The sequence below is a fragment of the Hippocampus zosterae genome, chromosome 13, assembly GCF_025434085.1.
Source record: "Hippocampus zosterae strain Florida chromosome 13, ASM2543408v3, whole genome shotgun sequence".
Taxonomy (NCBI): domain Eukaryota; kingdom Metazoa; phylum Chordata; class Actinopteri; order Syngnathiformes; family Syngnathidae; genus Hippocampus; species Hippocampus zosterae.
This window is the reverse complement of record NC_067463.1, coordinates 14485218-14508161: the sequence shown is the minus strand read 5'-3', so window position 1 is coordinate 14508161 and position 22944 is coordinate 14485218. Positions and strand designations below refer to the sequence as shown.

Below are 22944 nucleotides of genomic sequence, written 5' to 3'. Positions count from 1 at the left end.
AAACGTGCTGTTGATATTGCCCCCATCGTTCAAAAACTTTCTTCAGCGTAACAATTTTCTGACAAATATAGTTTGCCGTTGTTGTGTACCTTAAAATGAGCCACTTTCTTTTTCTTATTCAAAATGATTAGTCTCAAGAGTTGTTTCTAATGGAGGGTTTGTCCTACTATCTGCACATACAATATCAACATAATAATAATAATAATAATAAAAACAAAATAATTTCTCATGTTTCAATCTTTCCAGGACAGTAAGGCGTTACATATATATTGTATTTAGTAATTTCCACATGTAAAATGTTAGATGAAGCTCACACAAGGAATCAATGATGAGACTGAGTCTAGCCACTGTTATTATCCATTCCCATATTTGGTACTGTATGCGGGCCTTTTCAAAGACATGATTTTCATTCCGGGCCAATTATGGCCACTGGGTAAAGTTAGTTTCTCCAAAGTGTGGTAAAATGAATGAAATTTGCAGGGCAAACAAAAGGTACTTCTTATTCTCCCGACTGTCAAATGATATTTTCACACAGTATCGAGAGCTTAAAGTGGTGACACAGACCGATCGCTATTTTGAACTCGGAGGAAGGGATGTTTGCAGTGTCTTGCAGATGCAGGTTTTCAAATGATTTCATATTTTATGGAAAGAAGCAACTCATTAATTTCTCGCATTTCATTTTTTTCTGCTTTCCCAGCTTTTTCCTCAGGAACTATATCATGTTTTTGCTGTGCGGCACTGACAAAACCTGCTTGTATTTGGGCTAATGGGGTGTCGGCTGTGCATATGCATACATTTAAAGGCTTGGATAGTGTACCAAGAAAACACGTCAAAATTGTTTATTAAGAAATGTATGAATGTACAGTGGACCCCCGCTATTCGCAAGGGGTAGGGACCAAGCCAGACCACGATTGGTGACTTTCAGCAAAGAATTGACACTCCACCAAAAATGATCATATTCACGATGATTGTCAATCATAATACTTTTGACCACAGATATGCAAACTAAGATCCTTTAACGCTGCAATGGCATTTCATCCACTTACAACCATCTTTAAACATCGCTGTGCTCTTCAAAATGCAGGACTGCAATGTACAGTAAAAAGCTTACGGCAACTCTCACATCTCACGGGTGCCTGCCTTGCTTGCTCAATGTACTCAAGTTGCAGTCTCGCATTCTTCCACTTTTTGGACTTAAGATAAACGTTACAGAAGTAAGAGCATCCAAAAGGTAACTTCCTCTTCAGCAGCCTCTGCATGCATGAGGCTGAAAGCTGTACCTATATGGATGTTACTTGAGAAGTGGTTTAGCGGGTCATTTGCTGTTCTATTGTGCGCAGTGCTGATCTTCCCACTGTGTTTGAACGTATCACTATTTATCCATTTTGTGTTTGTTCTCTGCTGGAGGCTGTAAATTTCCCCAGTGTGGGACAAATAAAGGATATCTTATCTTATCTTACTGTGGGAGGGGTGTGTGCGCGTGAGTGCGTGTGTGTGTGTGTGTGTGTGTGTGTGTGTGTGTGTGTGTGTGTGTGTGTGTGTGTGTGAGCTCGCAAGGTGAGAGGGGGAGTTCTCAGTTTGGAACTGCTACCAAGATTGAAACGTCCCCCTGAGTCTCTGTCCAAAGCCACCTCCCTCACTTAGATTCACAGGACTTCCCCTTTTGAAAAAAAAACAAAGTCACCTTCAGCTGCTACTTTGGTAAGGTGACCTATCATCCCTCATCATGAAGCGGTAGTTTTGAGGTTTTATTTTTTGGAACATACAATAATACTAATAATATTAATGAGAATATTAATAAATAAGTTATCAACTTACCAGTTGAATGGGACTGTTGCTAATTTTGCCTCTTTTCGGTATCCTTTCTGCTGGATTTGGCCTCTCCACCTCTGATCAGCAGCTTCAACTGAATGGTGACACTTGTTTTGTGTCTCGCTTTGCCCAGTTCTTTCTTTTAACTTTTTGTTGCTAACCTGAGGTGGATCATCCATCATAGATTAAGCGGAGCTCATGAACCCCAAGGAAACACGTGCTTGACACCTCATTGGTCACACCTACCATCACATGTGAGGTTGTTTTTGTGGGTCATGTGGTGACCAGAGAAGGATGTTTTGTTTTTTTTTTAAACATTTTATTGTAGTTATGTTCTAATGTCAGGTTTATATTGACATTTCAAACTGAAGTGGAAAGTCACAACCACCCCTTTAACATGTACTTGTGTTGTATAGACTTCCAAATGGGTTAGAGTATGAAAGATGAATAAATCTTGTAGCTGTTATGTCATGCATGAGACGCTCACAGATGCATTGTAAATTTTCTTTCTGCATTAACCACACATTTATTGATCATGGTATTAAACATCCCATATTGTGGAGGGGGGAAAGAGCAAAATCGTTTCATGGTTCTCTGATGGAGAAGGACTCGAGCCAATTACCTTGAAAACCTCCCAGCAGTTGTCAATAAAACTTTTTCCAATCTTTTTAGCCCAAGAATTCTGAATGCCCGATCATTGGTACCTGACATCATGCTTGAATAACAATGGCACAAGTCCCTGTGGGAATGTTATCAGTATGCCTTCATGTTATTTTCTTCTTTACAGCTTTCATTCTTCACGTCTGTATGTATTAGGCTTCAACATGTAGTCTTTGGAAAGTTCTAATTTCTAGTGTAGATGTCTAGTGTGCTAGAGCCTATCCCAGTGGTCTTCGGGCAGTAGGCGGTGTAAACCCTGAACCGGTTGCCAGCCAATCGCAGGGCACATGTAGGCAAACAACCATCCGCGCCCACAATCACACCTAGGGACAATTTAGAGTGTTCCATTAACTTGCCATGCATGTTTTTGGAATATGGGAGGAAACTGGAGTACCCGTTGAAAACTCACGCACGCATGGGGAGAACATTCAAACTCCACATAGGAAGGTTGGAGCCGCAATTGAACCCTGCCGCCCATTTTACAAATATTCTATCGATCAATAGAAATATATATATATCTATCTCTCTCTCTCTCTCTCTCTCTCTCTCTCTCTCTCTCTCTCTCTCTCTCTCTCTCTCTCTCTCTCTCTCTCTCTCTCTCTCTCTCTCTCTCTCTCTCTCTCTATATATATATATATATATATATATATATATATAGATAGATAGATAGATTTCTCCAGATGCTATTTTGCTACTTTGCTCTTGCTCTCGGTTCATTAAAACATCAAAAATAATCTTCTCTCTGTTTGCTTTTACAGAACAAGATAATCCTGGACCCTTTGACATTTAGCGAGGCTCGTTTCCGGCCTTCTCTGGAGGAGCGCTTGGAGAGCATCATCAGCGGTGCCGCATTAATGGCAGACTCTTCATGCACACGCGATGACCGACGTGAACGCATCGTAGCTGAGTGCAATGCTGTTCGACAGGCCCTCCAAGACTTGCTGAGCGAGTACATGAACAATGTAAGTGTTGTCAGATTTAATTCCTATTCCCATTACATCTATAATGCGATACCATTCTGTCATCACAGCTTGACATAGCAAAACATTTCATTTCTGATTTGGAAATTCAACTTATGCTGTCGCATTTCTGGTATTTTAGGAAGGACAAATGTGTAGAGTCTAACACCAACACACTTCACTTCGTCTTCCTTCAAAACAATTTTGTGCTCAATGAAATAGTCAATAGATGGAGACAGAGTGTGTTTAAATGCAGTCTCACCAGAACACAATTCCCCTCTTGGTATTGACTCAATATTGGACAAGGTTCCTTTTTCACCGTCTGCAAGTGGAGAACTAAGCAATCCAAAGACACACAGAGTGGAATGTACAAAGGTAGTGTACTCCTTTGGACATGAGTCAAAATAAGGGGCGGCTGTATACAGAAGACAGCTCTGATCAGTTTAGAGGTCCAGTGCCTTACTTGCGGAAGTACAGCAGCACCGGTGTTTATTGTTTGGTCTGTCGAGTACCACTTTTATGCCCAAAAGTCAAACAGCTGTTCATGGATAAAGTATTTTAGAGTAGAAATCCTTGTAACGATGTGCAAACCCACATTGCACAAAAAGGGAATTATACTCTAAAAAGGTTAACATTGCTGCTGGATTTCTTCAATGGACTCAGTGCAGTATCCTAGTATCCCTGTTCAAAGTATTTTGTCCATAGAATGTACGGTCCATACATAGTGGGGGATATAGAACCCTTCTCATTCATTGGACTCATTTAGTAATGGATAGTGTCTTAAGTCAAATCAAATTTTGAAAGTACAGTATTACTGTGGCCATCCCATGTGCGACAAGGTATCAGTAACAATAATCATATGTGTTTGTGATTGGCATATTTGACCTTGGCGCTGAATGTAGGAAATACGATGATAGACGGTGTCACCAAATATTCCCACCAAATAAATTTCGATGGGAAAAACTTTCGGCAAAGTACTTAGACCGCACAGGCATACCATTGGATATTTTCCCGCGGCACACCTGACACTGGTGTGCCGCGGCACAGGGTTTGAAAAACACTGAGGTATTGTATATTTTAAACAACAGAATTAGATTCTTGATTATCACTGCACACATTTTCACAAGTGCTAATCAGGCACCGTGGGTTTATAATCACATCGCACGAGCAGGAACATGCAGTTGATAAACTGCTCCATCTCCTTGTACAATGAATATCATGCCAGTAGTCGTGCTAATTACAGTCTTAATTATACTTTATTGTAAACAAGCTTGGCAGCATTGCAAGTGGTTATTAATGTTCATATGTAAGCAACTGATTCCACTTTTTCCAGTGCCGCCTGGCATCCAAAGGCAGCATTTTTTTTTTGCAGGATGCTTGAACCAAAGCACAAGGTTAATCAATGTAGTAGCTCGCCATAATTTAGGTTCAAGTGACAGGAGAATGTCCATACCTGTCTTAGCTGCTGGTGATCTGTGATTGGTGACAGAATGCCCGGCTCCCTGGCTGGTGCTGAATCATCAGGAGCAGCTGATTTAGTTAGGGCAGCTCAGACAGGGCCAATCTATCAATTGATCCAAGGAGTAATGCATTACCAGACTGGGTCAAGGGAGCTTGGGGAAAATATAGCCATAGCCTGAAGCCATGGCAGGTAAAAGGGGCAACCGGGCAGCTCTGTAAGCAGTACCGAGAAAAGATTTCGGGAGTATGATAGTGAGCACGCTCATCTCACTGTTAGCTCGATGTGGCACGTAAAACCAAACATGGGTGGGGCGGTAGGCTGATCATTAGAGGAAGACTTGTTTCCCCCCCTCCCCCGTGGAAGTCACCATGCAGAATGCTCAATCAACAATTGAGCCGACTCCCATGCAGTCACAGTATGTGTTGTTGTGTGTTTATGCTTGCCTTCATGAAACGCCAAGTCGGAAAATGTGCTATTCGTGACGAAACATAAATAAGGACCACAAATGAGACATGCAAAGTTGTGGAGGAAATGCTTGGCCATGACCAAATTATTGCTTCGCTGACCTCAAGTGTTCTCAAAACCTCAGTGCTTTTAGACAGTCTTAAAACTGTTAAAAGTACTCTACCACTAGGTAAACTTGCAATTTCTACATTCTAAAATTGATCAACCCATTAAAATGTCCCTTTTTTTGGCTTCAGTTTAAACAAAGGGCTGGAGCTTTTGTCTGGCACAAACGCAATGCCCCACTTTTTTTTTTAACTACAAAAAGAGGGAAATCTATTAAGTGCCCACATAAATTATCGTGCTGTATAAATAAGAGGTGGTGAGGCACATTGCTGCAGCATTCCCATAATGATGCAGCACGTCACATTTGTGTCATTGATCAACAACAAAAAGTTGCCGAAGTCAGTGGTGCAGTATCAGTCGTGCAGTTTAAAGGGCTCAATATTTGATCAAAGTTCCTCTGCAGACACACATGGCTGACAATTGCACTAAACTTACACACAGAGCAAGCATAGATTAGTCATATAATCATCACCAAGTACTGACAAAATGATTTTGTAATATTTCAATGTAATTATTACACAGAATTTAATGTAGTTTACTTTATATTCCATCATCTCTACCTGCACTTTAATTGTAATACTTTTTTTTTTTTTTTTTGGTCAAGAAACCCAGCAAAGCTCAATACATGACAAAAAAACTATTCTAGTTGTTTGCTTTTTCTCCTTGGTTTCCCTAACATCTATCCAATGACTGATGTTTGAGTTGTTAACCTGACCTCACTTCTGAGAGGGTGGAAGATTTCCAAACAGTAATAGAGAAACCAGAAGTGTGTGTTGTTGTTTTTGTTTTATTTGCTCTCACCTTTCTCACTCAACATGGCCTTTAAAAAAAATAATTTAGGTCGCTATCAGCCAATTCGAGTGCACGAGGATCTATTACAATACAATGCAATTGAGAGGACTGGAGCAGAAAGTATACCGTGTCTTTGGTGCTAGTCTTTGTTCATCATTTTCTGACCGTTTTCACAGCGTTTTGCTTTTTCTGACATATTTGTCATGATTCTTCCTTTTTTGTCATCTGGTATTCAGGGCTGTTGGGTTAACATGGAAACACAACATGTCTTCCCATATGCTAACTCTTCATATAATTCCCCCTGGAATATATTGGTTACATTTGTCGTAGACACAAGGTTCTCAATTAATCACAGTAAATGTTGAGAGTAAGTCTTTTTAACATTTAACCATCAATCTGATACATGTTTGAATGCCATAGTCTTGCTTCCCTGACATACATTTTGATTCGACACATCTTGCATGCATCTTTCCTACTGGATGCACATTACTGGCCCTCCAGCCTCTGAGACCCAGCAATACATCACAGGTTATCCACAGCATGCTATCGCCTCCCTCTCATCTGTCAACACCTAATGCACTATTCGACAAACTGCATTCCAGTGGGCACATGTTCACTTCCCACTATGAATAGTTTAAAATTCTTGTCCACTCAAGGCTGGATCACAATTATCTAGGATATGCACATATTGAACATATAACTCACACAAGTTTTATTTCGCTCAAGGGTCAGGGATTTAAATGTCTGTCTCATAATCTGAAGATGCTCAATTCCTGCAACTGGCTCCGAGCTGATTCATTCTTCAGATTCAATGAAAACCTACAAATGTAATATTTGCATTTGACAATCAGCCCCAACTCTTTTGACGCTTATCACCCATCAATCCATTTTATTTTTTGTCTTGGCTACATGTTATGGGTTACATTTATTGTTAGTGAAACTTGTGGCAAGAATGTTGGAAAAACATGTAGGTTGATTTTAGACCGGAAGTAACGTTTCTTTTTCTCTCTCTCTCTCTCTAAAGTAAGTAACGGTTTAACTCTAAAAAGTACAATATTTTATTTTTGTGTTTGGCAGCATCAGCATGACAATTAATGACTTTACTAGTTTAACTACATTTGTCAGTAACATAGTTTTAGCATTTGCTGTTTTTTCAAAACCAAATTTGCCCGGGTACATCTAAAACAGGGGTGGTCTACTTTTCGATCAACTAACCTCCCGGGATCTACCCTTACCGGCACGCAGGCACACACACACACACGCACACCCTGATGAGAAACGGCCTGAAACTGAGGCATGCGACGCACTTTTGCAGCCTGTTAACTATCGTAGCTCACACGTACCGTTTTAAAGTGCTTCCCTGAGCCCTCCTAGATTCCTATTCTTTGCTTGTGCCCTCGGTGAATTGTACACGAAGCAAACTCTGAATGAGAATCATGATGATAAAAGATTGAGCGCAACAGTTCTGATCACAAGCTGCAATTGCAGACTGCTGAGAGCTAACAACTTCCGGTGACGTAATCACGCACCACCATAAATTCAAGATTTACCTGCTTTATTTTATTTTTAAATATTTTTTGGGTGAAAATTAGACTGATAAGATGATTAGGGTGCAGTGTACATTAACACAAAAAATATATTATTAACATGTACAAAGACACACAAATGGTTGTTTGTTTTTTTTTCTCTTCGACACTCCTCGGATCTACTTGGGACCTGTCTTAGATCTACCGGTAGATCAGGATCTACCTAATTGCCACCCCTGTTCTAAACATTCAATGCGACTCTTTTCTTCGACGTCACATGTGACATAGCTGTTCTCCTGCTGACGTCTGCTGCAAATGGTGCCTGCGAATTCAGACGAGCGGTATGGATTATGGAAACGGTGCAAGTGTATACAAATAGCAGAAGAGGGGGCAAACGTCCACACATCTTTTCAGTCCCTATTGCCATATTGTTGTGGTCCATTTCATTTTAAATTGTTTGATTTTTATACTTAACAGCTATGAACAGGTGGCACACACGGTCCAGTTACTGTATGTTGGTAACAACAACAGTGTGCCGTGAATGTATTATTCCAACACATTGATACTGGTGGTAGGGTAGTATCTATTTTATTCCTTTTTTTATTACTCTTTTAGTCTTTTGTTAGTTTTTTCCTTTATGTAACATGACAACATAATCATGCAGGGAGGATTTTCCAATATAGTGGAATGAACTTTTTGTGAACTGCAAAAGACTTCCAAAATTAGATGAACACAATGTTTCAAATGGAGGACTGCCGCTGCTTGGCTGTGATCAGCAGGCCGCCGACTGAGACCCATATACAGCCGCTTACACTTATGCAAGATTGGCAATAAAGACGAGACACCTGCAGATAGAGAAAAGTCGCCAAACTCCACTTCACACATAAGCATTGCCAAGCAATTGACGGAGGCAATTTGCACAGTTGTAAAACTGGAAAACAAACAAACAAACAAATAAGGACATCACTTTGAGCCCAATATAAATAAATCAACACCATTTTAATGCATTTTTAAAATGCATTTTTTAATGTACTGCAGTTTAACTCCTTTTGCCATTTTATTCTCGATTACCTTTAGCTGCTGTTCTCTGATTCAGTGTGATGTTGATGAATTTCATGTAGAATAACATGTATCTTATCTCGTTGCATTTCCAAGTTGCTTGCCGAACACTCTCCGTTACAATTAAGTCTTACTTTATGGGAAACAAGAAATCCAATCCTTTGTTGTTATTGGGAGCACACCCATATCAGAACACCTGAACACCCACCCATCATCATCTAGGATTCAGGTGATTGAAGAAATGAGACTTTAATTGGGTTTAAAGGTCATACCAGGAGACCCGATAGAATTATCCAGGAACGTATTAATGCAATAAAAGCTTTCAGATCTGGCAACTCTATTGCATTAGATTGCTGCCAGCTCCTATACTGTGGCCCTCCCCATTCTCTGCAATTCCAATTCCCTTCAAGGGCTTGCTGCTTTGAGTAGCGCAAACGTGATTGACATTGATAGCTTGATCAAACTATAGAATCAACTCTAATATCATTAAGTGGGCGGACATGCAAGCAAAGACCTGGGCTCTAACTGTATTAACTGCTACATATGTTAGGGTTATAGATCCAGAGAGAATGCAGGCCACAATTCAGATAATTAGTGTTCACATTTAAATGTTTTCTTTGATGTCCTTGTACTACCTTAGCAGCCTGTTCTGTTCCAATATACTGCATGTCTGTAGATGTTTTTACAAGTGGTAAGGACAAGCTTGACAACATTTTGGGTACTTGACAATGAAACCGCAAGCTCAAGAGGTGTGGATTTTTTTTGTTTTTTTTGCTCACAATAAAACATTTCAAACATCCATCCATCCATCCATTTTCTAAACCACTTAGTTATTGAGGCTTTAGCCTATCCCAGCTGTCTTCAGGTAGTAGGGGCATGCACTCTGAACTGGTTGCCAGGCAATCGCAGGGCACACATAGACTAACAACCATTCGTGCTCACAATCACACTAGGGACAATTTAGAGCTTTCAGTCAACCTTGCATGCATGTTTTTGGAATGTGGGAGGAACGTTCCTAAAGAAAACCCACACAGGCACGAGGAGAACATGCAAACTCCACACAGAATGCCATAATCAAACCCTGTACCTTTTCCACCCCAAAAAAACTTGGTACTCGTTCGGCGCCAGGTCCGGTGCTGTGCTTGGTTGGTGCTTAACAAGTTCTTTTGAAGAACGCATTAGGTTTACCACCGGTAAAGAGCCAAACAGGAGCTACGTCATTACGCCATCGTAAGGCATCCAAACAACACTGCTTACGTGGACGATTTCCCAAAAAAGCCCGCGCTATTTACTCAATATTTTTCGTGTGAAGATCTTGCAACAACAATGGAGAATCAGGTCCAATTTATCCTAATTTATGGTATTTTGGAAGCCTGCAGGAAGCGGCGTCGCCAGACTCTGGCCCAACAAATAATTGCAGCCAGATTAAGCACCAGTTTCAAACACGAGAGCTCGAGCTCGGTGGTGGAAAAAAAAAGAACCAGTGCTAACCTGGGCACTTGCCTGGAACTAGCACTAGCACTCGCACAAGTGCAGTGGAAAAGGGCTATGTGAGGCCGACGTACTAACCAGTAGACCACCGTGCCGCCCCAGAGCGAACTTTAAAAAAAAAAAAAATATGGCCTATAAATTACAGCTTTTCTCATTGCAAATGAAATACTTTTTAACACATATTCAACAGTGTTATTGAGATTCAACATGAACATAAATACTTTCCCCTTTTTTTAAAACATTAACGTTGATGCCAAGACATTACATTGGAATAACTGACTCATTCACTAAACAGATACAACATATACCATTATTGATCCTTAGGCACCTTCAGTTTTTAGAAGTCGTTACTTTGCAACAGAATAACATTTCATTCCATACTTCTTATTCACAGCAGCACAAAGTCATCTGTGTGTTTATGAAAAACGTAATTACTTTGATAAGCATAGATAAAATGAATACAGAATGCATGAGTGAGGCCTCTGGATGATGCATGCCTGTACTCTTGTGAATGTATGAGTGACTGTGTCAAGAGAGAATCAGTCGGAGCTGTGATATTTGAGAAGGCTTCCTAACCGAATGACCTTTAACAGGAATAGCTTGTTGTGTCAGATCACAATTGCTATACACAACTCAGATCTTGCATGCACTTTTGGAATTCATTATTGATTTTTGCTAGTGTTTTGCACTGTATAAAATACAAAAAAGGCGATTTTATGCACAATCTGTGTTGATTAACCTCTCCTAGAAATCTGCAGTATATCATGCCACCCTAACTCAATCACAAACACACACACACACACACACACACACACACACACACACATACTTTATGTATGTCACGTCGCGTGTCCGCCAGCAGGTGGCGGGTTTTCTCTCCCGCCTTCTGCGCACCTGTCCGTAATTTCGGGCTGATTACCCTCCTATATTAATGAGACTCCGGCAGTTCTCCCACTGCCGGAGAATTCCTTACCGTGCCATTGCTCTCGATTTGCTATTCTCGTCGTTCGACTATTTCTCGCTGCCCTATTGCCTTACGGCCTCAATCATTCGCGTACCTCTTATAGTGATCAGATTGTTATCTCGGTTGTTCCTCGCCCTTTATCGTTTCGCGAGCGTTTTCAGTTGTCTTCCTTATTTTTTCCTGGTCCTTATTTGACCAGCGTTTTCTGTTACCGTTTTCCCTGTTCGGGCTCCTTTTGTTCTTTATTAAAAACCCTTTGTTCTCACAAGATCTTTTCGTTGTCTGCTTCTCCGGGGATCCACCTCTTTTTTTCTGTTGTGCACGAGGCGATCCCTCATCGCCTCGGGCTCAACGTGACAGAATTCTCCGGCCACCATGGATCCCGCAGACATCGAAAGGATTTTGTCCGCTCTTTCCCGACAAGAGCAACAGATGAGTCAGCAGGGCCAAGCCATTAGGGAACTCCGTGGCGCGGTCTCCATGCTGGCTCATCGGTCCGATGATTTAGAACCTCGGTTGGTCCGGGTGGAAGAGCGGAGACCATCTCCCCCCGGGGTTCGTTCTATTATTCCCGAAGCGCCCTCCTCATATTCCATTATGACGAGGGAGCCATCGCTTCCACACCCCCCTCGCTACGGGGGCGAGCACGGGCAGTGTGGACACTTCCTCCACCTGTGCTCTCTCATATTCGACCTACAGCCTTCTGCCTATGCTAATGACGCCGCCAAGGTGGCTTATGTCATGAGTCTGTTAACAGGTCCGGCGGCATCGTGGGCGATCGCGACCAGTGACGCTAAGCCGAATCTCCGTACTTCGTTCCCCGACTTCGTGGCTGCGTTCCGCCGGGTGTTCCATCATCCCGTGCGAGGCAGAGAGGCAGAGGGCCGGCTACTCGCCCTCCACCAGGGAGAGCGATCGGTAGCGGATTACTCCATCGAGTTCCGGATCCTGGCCGCCCAGAGTGGATACGGTGATCGGGCGCTGTGTGGCCTGTTTCGCCGCGGGCTAAACCCTCAACTCAAGGACGAGCTGGCGACCCGCGACCACAGCACCAACCTGGAGGAATTAATCGACCTCTCCCTCCTCATGGACAATCGCCTGAGGGAGCGAAGCCGGGAGCGAGGAGGTGATCGGTCCCAGTTCCGACGAACACCCACGGAGGAACAGGTGCAGCTGGGAGGCAGGGACGCCGGTGCGGAGGAAAGAAAGCGTCGTTTCAGCGACCGAGCGACGACTGACGGCGTTCCACCATCTCCTCACGCCGCAACCAGCCATCCGGGGTCGTCACCCCCTGCCCACCAGGAGTACTGTGAGTCACGACCGCGCGCGCCCCCCTTCGAGTCTAGGCGAGTCGACTCGCGGCCTGGACACCCCAACAGACTCGAACTCGAGGGGGAGATATTAACGGGGTCCCGGTCGTGGCGGGTTCGGGCTCTGGTAGACTCGGGGGCAGATGACTGTGTAATGGACACCGATCTCGCATCCGAGCTGGGTTGTTCCGTGGAGAGGTTGATAGATAGGAAGCGGGTTTGTGATCTTGATGGGCGTCTCCTGGCGGTAGTTACGCATAGGACGGAGCCGTTGAAACTTCTACTGTCCGGCAACCATGTCGAACATCGCCGTTTTTACCTAATGCAGTCTCGCAATGCCCCGATCGTTCTCGGGTTACCCTGGCTGAAGACACACAATCCCGTGATTTCCTGGGCGCGCCCAGCGATAGACAGCTGGAGCCCATATTGTTACCAGCACTGTCTACAATCGGCCGTCGGGAAGCATGAACGTGTCACACCCCCCGAGGAGATCTGCCTTGACGGAGTGCCGGATTGCTATCGGGATCTAAAGGAGGTGTTCAGCGAGGATCGTGCCCACTCTTTGCCTCCACACCGCCCCTACGATTGTGCTATAGACCTGCAGGCGGGCGCTCCGTTGCCGACCTCGCGGCTGTATCAGGTGTCCCAACCCGAGCGCGAGGCATTGACGGAGTACATAAACAGCTCGCTCGCCGCAGGTCTTATTAGACCATCGCGTTCACCGTTAGGGGCGGGTTTTTTCTTCGTGGGGAAGAAGGATAAATCCCTACGGCCCTGCGTGGACTATCGTGGATTAAATGAAATTACAATTAAAAATAGATACCCGCTACCCTTGTTGGACTCCGCCTTCGCTCCATTACATTCAGCCACCATTTTCTCCAAATTAGACTTGCGCAGCGCTTACCACTTGGTTCGCATCCGGGAGGGTGACGAGTGGAAGACGGCTTTTAAGACCCCTCTGGGTCATTTTGAATACCTGGTTATGCCTTTTGGGCTCACCAACGCCCCTGCCGTTTTCCAAAATCTAATCAATGATGTGCTAAGGGACATGATAAACATCTTTTGTTTCGTTTACCTTGACGATATTTTAATTTTTTCCCAGTCATTACACGAGCACCAGCAACACGTTAGGCTGGTGCTACAACGTCTACTGGAGAACCGGCTCTTCGTCAAGGCAGAAAAGTGTGAATTCCATGTCCCCGTCATCTCCTTCCTAGGGTTCATTATTGAACAGGGCAGGTTAAGGGCGGACCCCATTAAGACGCGTGCAGTCACTAACTGGCCGGTTCCAGCCAATCGCAAGGAACTGCAGCGCTTTCTGGGGTTCGCCAACTTCTACCGACGCTTCATCCGCGGTTATAGTCAGAAGGCGCTCCCCTTAACCCGCCTTACGTCCATTAAAACCCCATTTAAGTGGGATCCGACCGCGGATGCGGCATTCGCAAACCTGAAGGCGGCGTTCACCAGTCCCCCCGTACTACAGCACCCTGATCCTGATCTCCCCTTTATCGTGGAGGTGGACGCCTCGGATTCGGGGGTGGGGGCTGTGCTGTCCCAGCGCTCTCCGGTCGACCAGAAGTTGCACCCCTGCGCCTTCTTCTCCCGTCGACTCAGCTCCGCCGAGTCCAATTACGACGTGGGAAACCGTGAACTGTTGGCAGTTGTGACCGCCTTGCAGGAGTGGCGGCACTGGCTCGAGGGGGCAAAGGAACCCTTTACGGTCTACACGGATCATAAAAACCTCGCCTACCTCCGCTCCGCCAAAAGACTGAACGCCCGTCAGGCCCGGTGGGCCCTCTTCCTTACCAGGTTCGACTTCATCCTCACCTACTCTCCCGGGTCTAAGAACACCAAGCCCGACGCCCTCTCCCGTCTCCACGAGCCTGCGGGGAGGGATCGATCCCCGGAGACCATCCTCCCGACCCGGTGCGTCGTGGGGGCCGTCCAGTGGGAGGTTGAGCAGCGGATCCAGGCAGCCCTGGAGGGGGTTCAGGTGCCGACGGAGTCCCCAGCAGGGAGGCTATTCGTACCTCCTCCCTTACGATCTGAAGTTCTGCAGTGGGGACATGGGTCCAAGGTGGCGTGTCATCCCGGGGTGAACCGGACTGTGCAACTCGTCGCCCAGCGTTTCTGGTGGCCGGAGCTCCGCAACGACGTGACGGAGTTCATCAAGGCCTGCACCTCCTGCGCCTGCGGCAAGTCGTCCCATCAGCCGCCGGCGGGACTGCTCCAGCCGTTGCCCATTCCTCCTCGCCCGTGGTCCCACATCGCCCTGGACTTCGTCACGGGTCTCCCGCCTTCCCGGGGTCGAACTGTCGTACTCACGATCGTGGACCGCTTCTCCAAGGCGGCTCATTTTGTTCCTTTGTCCAGGTTGCCGTCGGCGCTGGAGACCGCCGACCTCCTTGTCGAACACGTCTTCCGTCTCCACGGCATTCCACTGGACATTGTCTCGGACCGGGGGCCCCAGTTCGTATCCCGCGTCTGGAAGCAGTTCTGCCGGTCCCTCGGGGCCACGGCCAGTCTGACCTCGGGGTACCACCCCCAGTCCAATGGACAAGCCGAGCGTGCCAACCAGGATCTGGGGGCGGCCCTCCGCTGTGTGTGCCTTCACCGTCCCTCATCCTGGGTCGACCACTTACCCTGGGTGGAGTACGCGCACAACACCCTCGTCTCTTCTGCCACTGGTAGGTCCCCCTTCATGGCCGCCTACGGGTACCAGCCGCCGCTGTTCCCGTCCCAGGAGGGGCAGGTGGAGGTCCCCTCTGTGCAGCACCACCTCAAGCGGGCCCATCGCGTGTGGAAGGAGGCCCGGGCTGCGTTGTCCCGCACGGCGGCCAGGAACCAGCGGATCGCGGATCGTCGCCGGCGCCCGGCTCCTTCATACGTGGTAGGACAGAAGGTGTGGTTGGCGACTAGGGATCTTCGGCTGGCCGGCACGTCTGCGAAACTGGGACCCCGATTTACTGGACCGTTCGAGGTCGAGGCCGTCATCAGTCCATCTGCAGTCAGGCTCCGGCTGCCACCCACCATGAAGGTTCACCCCGTCTTCCACGTCTCCCTACTCAAACCCGTGTCTTCCAGTGACTTGGCTCCTCCTCCCACGCCGCCGCCCCCTCCGCGGGTCGTCGACGGTGACCCGGTGTACACGGTTCGTGCCATCCTGGACTCTCGGCGCAGGGGAAAGGGGTTCCAGTATCTGGTCGACTGGGAGGGCTACGGGCCTGAGGAGCGGCAGTGGGTGCCTCGCTCCTGGATCCTTGATCCGTCCCTTTTGCGCGACTTCCACGCTGCACATCCATCCAAGCCGGGTAGTCCGCCGGGAGGCGTCCATTGAGGGGGGGGTACTGTCACGTCGCGTGTCCGCCAGCAGGTGGCGGGTTTTCTCTCCCGCCTTCTGCGCACCTGTCCGTAATTTCGGGCTGATTACCCTCCTATATTAATGAGACTCCGGCAGTTCTCCCACTGCCGGAGAATTCCTTACCGTGCCATTGCTCTCGATTTGCTATTCTCGTCGTTCGACTATTTCTCGCTGCCCTATTGCCTTACGGCCTCAATCATTCGCGTACCTCTTATAGTGATCAGATTGTTATCTCGGTTGTTCCTCGCCCTTTATCGTTTCGCGAGCGTTTTCAGTTGTCTTCCTTATTTTTTCCTGGTCCTTATTTGACCAGCGTTTTCTGTTACCGTTTTCCCTGTTCGGGCTCCTTTTGTTCTTTATTAAAAACCCTTTGTTCTCACAAGATCTTTTCGTTGTCTGCTTCTCCGGGGATCCACCTCTTTTTTTCTGTTGTGCACGAGGCGATCCCTCATCGCCTCGGGCTCAACGTGACAATGTATGTGTGTGTGTACATCTAGTACATCGAGTACACAAGTACATCGAGAAACTGGTGATATAAAGTACCAATATTTCAATGCCATTGTGTAGTGTGGTCAAATGTGCTATAAGGTTGGTCAAATGTGCTATATGGTTGTTGATGCAGTGTGGCCCCAATGTCAAAGCCAGGCTCTCTTTGTGGTTAGTATCCTCAGATTTAAGCTTGTATTTTGTCTCAAAGCCTAGTTTATGGTTTATGGTATCAGAATTACAGTTGTTTCGAAATACACAAAGTTCACCGGAATGGGGCCAGCTTGTCGATGTTTTTTGTTGTTGCACTGCATTTTAAACAGATTAAATCGGATCAAATCTGTGTTGACGAAACTCCTCTTCTGAATTGCCTGACATATGTGGACCTATTTTGGGATTAAAAAAAACAAACAAACATCCATCCATCCATCAATTTCCTGATGCGCTTATCCTCACAAGGTTCGTGGGGCGTGCTGCAGCCTATCACAGCTGTCTTCGGACAGGAGGCTGGGTGCACCCTGAATTGGTTGTCAGCCAACCTCAGGGCACACATAGATAAAGAACAATCCACACTCACATTTAGGGACAATTTAGTTGCATTAACCACGCATGTTTTTGGAATGTGGGAGGAAACTAGAGCACCTGGAGAAAACCCATGCAGGCACAGGGAGAAAATGCAAACTTCACACAGGAAGGCTAGAGCCAGAATGGAACCCTGCACTTCTGCATTGTGAAGCTGGCGTGTTAACCAGTCAACCACCGGGGCGACTGTTATTATCACCTTAATTATATTTTTAATAGCACCCCCCTGACCGCGGCAGAACTGCTGTGTGTGTGTTTCACACAGATGCACAATGGGGGAGTGAACAGCTGTCCCCAAGTGACCTCTTTGCAGTGGCCAGTTTTACATTATCTGCAAGTGAAGGTCTTCTTGCAGTTCCTTATTAACGTACTTTGCGTGTGATGATCTCCTGCACCGACTCCCCCTCGTCTGTTATGCTTCCGCCGTGTATGGAGACCACACACCTCTCCTGCGCTGAACAGAAAGGCAATAACTCTGTGAATGGTTGAAACTGGAGAATGATTGGAAGTGGGCTTGGTTTATAGTGTGTTGGTCAGCCTTCCATTTCTATATGAAGGAAGTACCCCCTCAGATTTCTGTGAAGGGTACCTTTTCTTCAGGCTGACAAGAGATAATTATATCAAACAGTTACATTTTCCATATTTGTTTGAAGGAGTGCCTTGCAATTTCATTTAGGTTATAATGTAATAGTGCACTCATTGAATGGAGAAAATATTAAATTCAGCAAATGATAATCATGGCTTTTACAAGGTTTTATTACAAATAATGATATTACTGTTCCATAAACTGTTATAATATTTGACAAGTGGTTGTCTTAACATACTCCTCTTTGGTATACTCCACTATACTACAAAGACGAATGGAAATGGAGCATTCCCAAATTCTTAACAAACACTGCATCCAGCGGAAGTGTGTGGTTTCCAGTGAAACTGTAGCTGCCAGATAGTTTAACCTTTCCACAGGCTTGGTTTAGCACATTGAGACTCAAGCAGCTGTTTAGCACTGCCGAGAGGAAAAAAAGTGTGTTTGGCCTTCGTGGAACTGGTGAGATATTTTGGTTGCTGTTGAAATTGAAACAACCCTTGCAGGACTCACTAAGCATGCTGTATATTTTCGGATTTTTGCAAAAGCCTTTGTGGGGTCTTTAGTTTTCACACCTCACATTACTCATGTTTTATAATTTTTATTTTGCTAAATTCCATGAAGGCTTCAGTCTGATTTGACAGAAATTTGACAGCTAAAAACAGTAGTATTTTATGCTACCACATAGCGATTGTGCTTCATTTGTTTTGCAAATAAACGGTCTCTATGAGCAAAACACTGCAAATAACTGCCATACTTTGTTTTCCTAGTTTGGCTGATCCTCCAACTGATATGAAGGAGTGCCTTGCATATCTTCCCATTGCCTAATCGTGCTGACTTTCTGTGCATTACATTCACCTTCTTTCCAAAAGTTGTAATGCACCAAAAGTATTTGCCAACTGCCAAGAAAATACAAGTAGCCATCATGCATTGCATACTGATGAAAGTGGCAGTCATGCGTCAAAGGTACAGTATATGCCAACCCCCAAAAGCAGGGGTGCTCAAACTTTTTGGATCGAAGATCTACTTTTCGATCAACTAACCTCCCGGGATCTATCTTTACTGGCACGCACACACACGCACACACACACACGCACACGCACGTCCTGATGAGAAACTGAGGCATGCGAGGCACTTTTGCAGCCTGTTAACTATCGTAGCTCACACGTACCGTTTTAAAGTGCTTCCCTGGGCCCTCCTCGATTCCTATTCTTTGCTCGTGCCCTCGGTGAATTGTACACGAAGCAAACTCTGAATGAGAATAATGACGATAAAAGATAGAGCGCAACAGTTCTGATCACAACTGCAATTGCAGACTGCTGAGAGCTAACAACTTCCGGTGACATAATCACGTGCCACCGTAAATTCAAGATTTACCTGCTTTATTTTATTTTTAAACATTTTTTGGGGTGAAAATGAGACTGATAAGATGATTAGGGTGCAGTGTACATTAACACAAAAAATATATTATTAACATGTACAAAGACACATAAATGGTTGTTTGTTTTTTTTTTCTCTTCGACACTCCTCGGATCTACTTGGGACCTGTCTTAGATCTACCGGTAGATCAGGATCTACCTAATGGGCACCCCTTCCAAAAGGAAGTAGAAGAATAAATAGAAGATGAAGAAGCAGTTGTCACGGCAACTCATTTTGAAGTAAATTAGCTGCTGCCACCGCTGACATGCGTCCACGATAAAGAATTAAGATTCACAGCTGCAAAACTCACAATAACCAACCAGTATTTTACTTTTAGCCACGATGCATGTGCGGGAGAATCCACAAAGTAAACCAGTTTGAACTAAAAAGACAAATAATATCTCCCTAAAAATTAGATTTATACTCTGGAGCGACTTACTATATATTTTTTTGTTTGTTTGTTTTGTCATCTTCATGATGCATTTCATGACTGGTGCCACTTACACTCTGGAGCGACTTAAAGTACGAAAAATACGGTAACCTTTGAACCAAAGGTCTAAACTGTATGTGCCTAATAGCGTGTCAATGTTGCGTGAGTGTATGAATGTCTTTCTCTAAATCCAACAATTCAATATTTATTGCTGTATAAGACACGGTGTTTCTCAGTCAGTATCTTTCGTGGGCTTCAAATAACATGCCTTTGGAAGCCTAGCAAATGGAACGTGAATTGTCTGGTTTAATTTTGGAATATACCTACTGCGGAATCAATCATATTACAAAGTTACAGATCCCTCAACAGCTCTTTTGATTGATGTAGCCTATTAAGCGTATTTCCTTGCTTAATACTGTTATTATGCCTTCTCACCCCCTCCTTTTGCAGCCGTGCAACATGCTGTTTCAGTGATCCAACGTGTCAGTGCCTAGGCAGTGGGACATAAATTATTCTGCCCTGTAGGCACATGAGTTACAGTGTATATGGTGAAGATCGGATTAGGTTAAGTGAACCATATGAGGGAAGTTTTGCCCCTTGCCTAAATCTACACTAGATAAGTTAAATATTTTACTTTTGAATCTGTTACCTGGTTAGACTAGTTCATTGAATGAAATGAAATAGAAGAGCATTTGCGCTTTGCTGATTGGTTCATTTATGGTCTTCCAGTTTCAGATTTGGTTGGAGTTACAAGTGAGAAAGACATGAATATCAAAGGCAATCAGAGAATACTGTCAAAGAAGTAGCATTTGGTCAGCACGATGAGGCAAGGTGACTCTGGGGTATCAGACAATCAGTAGAACAATTTAATGCAATATTAATAGTGTTTCAAAAAGTAAAGGTGTGAGAATCGAAGAGGTGGGAGGCTGTAATTAAATATTACCTTCCAATAGTTATGTCTCAGCTTTGCCTCAAGGGTGGTACAAATATCAGCTGTGATATATCCAATTGCCTGATCTCCAACTTCAAAAGATTCATTTCTTGGGGGTTCTTTGTATTAACCTTGATGGACTGCATCTGACACATTGCTCATTCCTGAAAACCGAAACCTTCATGATCAAGTTATAGTGGACATCAAATCATTCTTAGATCTGTATTAGTGTGGATTCAAGCACAAATCTAAATCTATTCAACTGCCTCGGAGGAGTTCCGAGGACATGAGTATGCTTGAATCAGTTTATGTTTTTACATTTGAAGGAGACGGAGACAACCATTCTTATTTTAATGTAATTAGATACTTATATATGTTCCCAAGAAAATAGATACTACACTTGTATGATATACAGCTGACCTTCCTGTATTTCAGAATGAACAAAACAAGCCGCTCCCCCATCTCTCTCCTATTATCACCGTGATTATGTCTGCTTGCCAAAACAGTTATCTTGCAAATTTTTATTGACTAGATCTTAAAAGGAGTGTATTTTATCTCCACATATTTTTTTAAATCTTGCATGGCCCATGATTTGCTGTTCTGGGTTGCTGTAATAGCAACTCAGAGCTGTCAGGGACATTAGATCACAGTCTGTGCTATAGTGCCGGCAGTCAAACCAAGACTATGTACAAAGGCAAAGCAAAACAGAGATCGAGAGTCATAGTGGATACTCCACTGCTGAACCAACATGAATAGACTCAGGGGGTAAATCTAGGGGCAAAGAGCGACAAAAATATACATACAAATAGGGGTTAGGGGAAATCGGCAATTCGTCTAACCTTCCTTGAGGCTAGTGCAGTAAGGGAAACGATACAATTAAGGTCTATAAGAGCATTGTTCTCAAATAAACTCCCTGAGGGTGATGACTCAACTCTTAGCTTCTCAGGGATAGTGGTCACTCATAGCCCTTAAATACATCCCATGCAAGCCTCATCAAGTCTCATTTACTTATCTCATTAATTGCACATATCTTAATTAGCAGTCCTGAAAATGTAATAAAGTCCTACCTTGGTTTTCGACCATAATCCGTTCGAGAAGGCTGTTGGAAAAGCGATTTGTTGGAATACCAAAACCACGCTCTTAAAAAAAAAAAAAATCTTTATTGAACACGTCTGCTCACAATGGAACGCTACACAAGGAAGTATCACTTCCTCGTCTATCCGAAGAAGCATCACCATCATCCTTGTGTAAGGAAGGCGAGAGGAGTCAAGTGCTGCATTCAAGTGCGCTCAATTTGGTCGAGAACCGATTTTCAGTCGTAATGCGAGGCATAAAAAAATTGACTTTTTTGGTTGAAAACCGATTTGGTCAAGAACAGGGACGTTCAAAGACAGAGGTTTGACTGTACTAGGGCATATATATATATATATATATATATATATATACACACACACACACACACACACACCTGTATATTGTGGATAGCATGCACTAACGCCACATAAAAATATGTCAACCATTAAAACAGAAGGTGGTGCTTTTTCATTTAATAATGAAGCAAAAAGTGCCCCTATTTTTAGGCAAGTTATTTATGTAGAACATTTCATTCACAGGGTCACTCAGTTTGCTTCACACGATCAAAAGCACAACCTTTAAAGGCATTAACAACATTAACAAACAGAACACTGAAGCCATTTGCAAGACCGAGAGAACAAAATTAGCTCATTAAAAAAAAAAAAAAATTAAACGGTTTTGCAACCAAAAGCTTTACAGACATGTAAAAGTAAAAGAAAGACATGAAAAATAACGTTATGAGACTGTAGAGTGAAATTGATTTAAAAAACCTTAAAAGACCTCATTGTAAGAGGGTGGGGGGGGAGCATAGTTTTATTTTTTAACCTGAAATTAGACGACTTATCCTTCGGGCTGAATTCACTTCCAATGGTAACTTACTCATTTGCGTGGAGCATAACGCACATTTGCTTTGAAATCTCGCTCGCTCCACTCATTGACCTTAGTCCGCAGACCTCCAAACTCTACTGGGTTTGTTTGCAATTAGCATTTCCTTTATGCATTTGGGACACAAACTATTCAGTCATTTGAAGATCAGTTGCATAATAGTACTTTGGACACCCAAGGGAAATTTTACTGGCAAGTATCATCTATGGTTTATAAAATACTCTTTTTAAAACTTGAATAGAATTGGAAAATTAGCCTGGGAGACAAACAGCCTTCAAGAATACCAATTTTGGGAATTTAAGTTGTACATTGAAGTGCAGTCCTGAACTCTTGGAGGACATAAGTGCTATTAAAATGCAAGGGAAAGGGTAAGAATATACCTCTTTTTGCGCACTGAACCGCAAAACAGAAACAGCTGGATGAATATCTGTCTGCAGGTCATACTTTATCGCCATCCTCAACATTAAGACATACTTACCCTATTTATATCAAGAGTACTCCTCCAATAAGCTACACTTAGCTTGTTAACCAAAGCTTAACAGTGTCTGTGTCCCGTGGGCCGTGCTCTCGAGTGGTGCAGAGCGATGC

General features: G+C 44.3%; 1 protein-coding gene across 1 annotated transcript in view; it reads left to right on the top strand.

The window, feature by feature from the left end:
* ctnna2 (catenin (cadherin-associated protein), alpha 2) overlaps positions 1–22944 on the top strand; it is a 207827-nt gene that overhangs the window by 39577 nt on the left and 145306 nt on the right. Inside the window, exon 7 of the mRNA XM_052084847.1 lies at positions 3231–3434. Coding sequence (XP_051940807.1) covers positions 3231–3434 — 204 coding nt within the window. The remainder of the gene's footprint in view (positions 1–3230; positions 3435–22944) is intronic.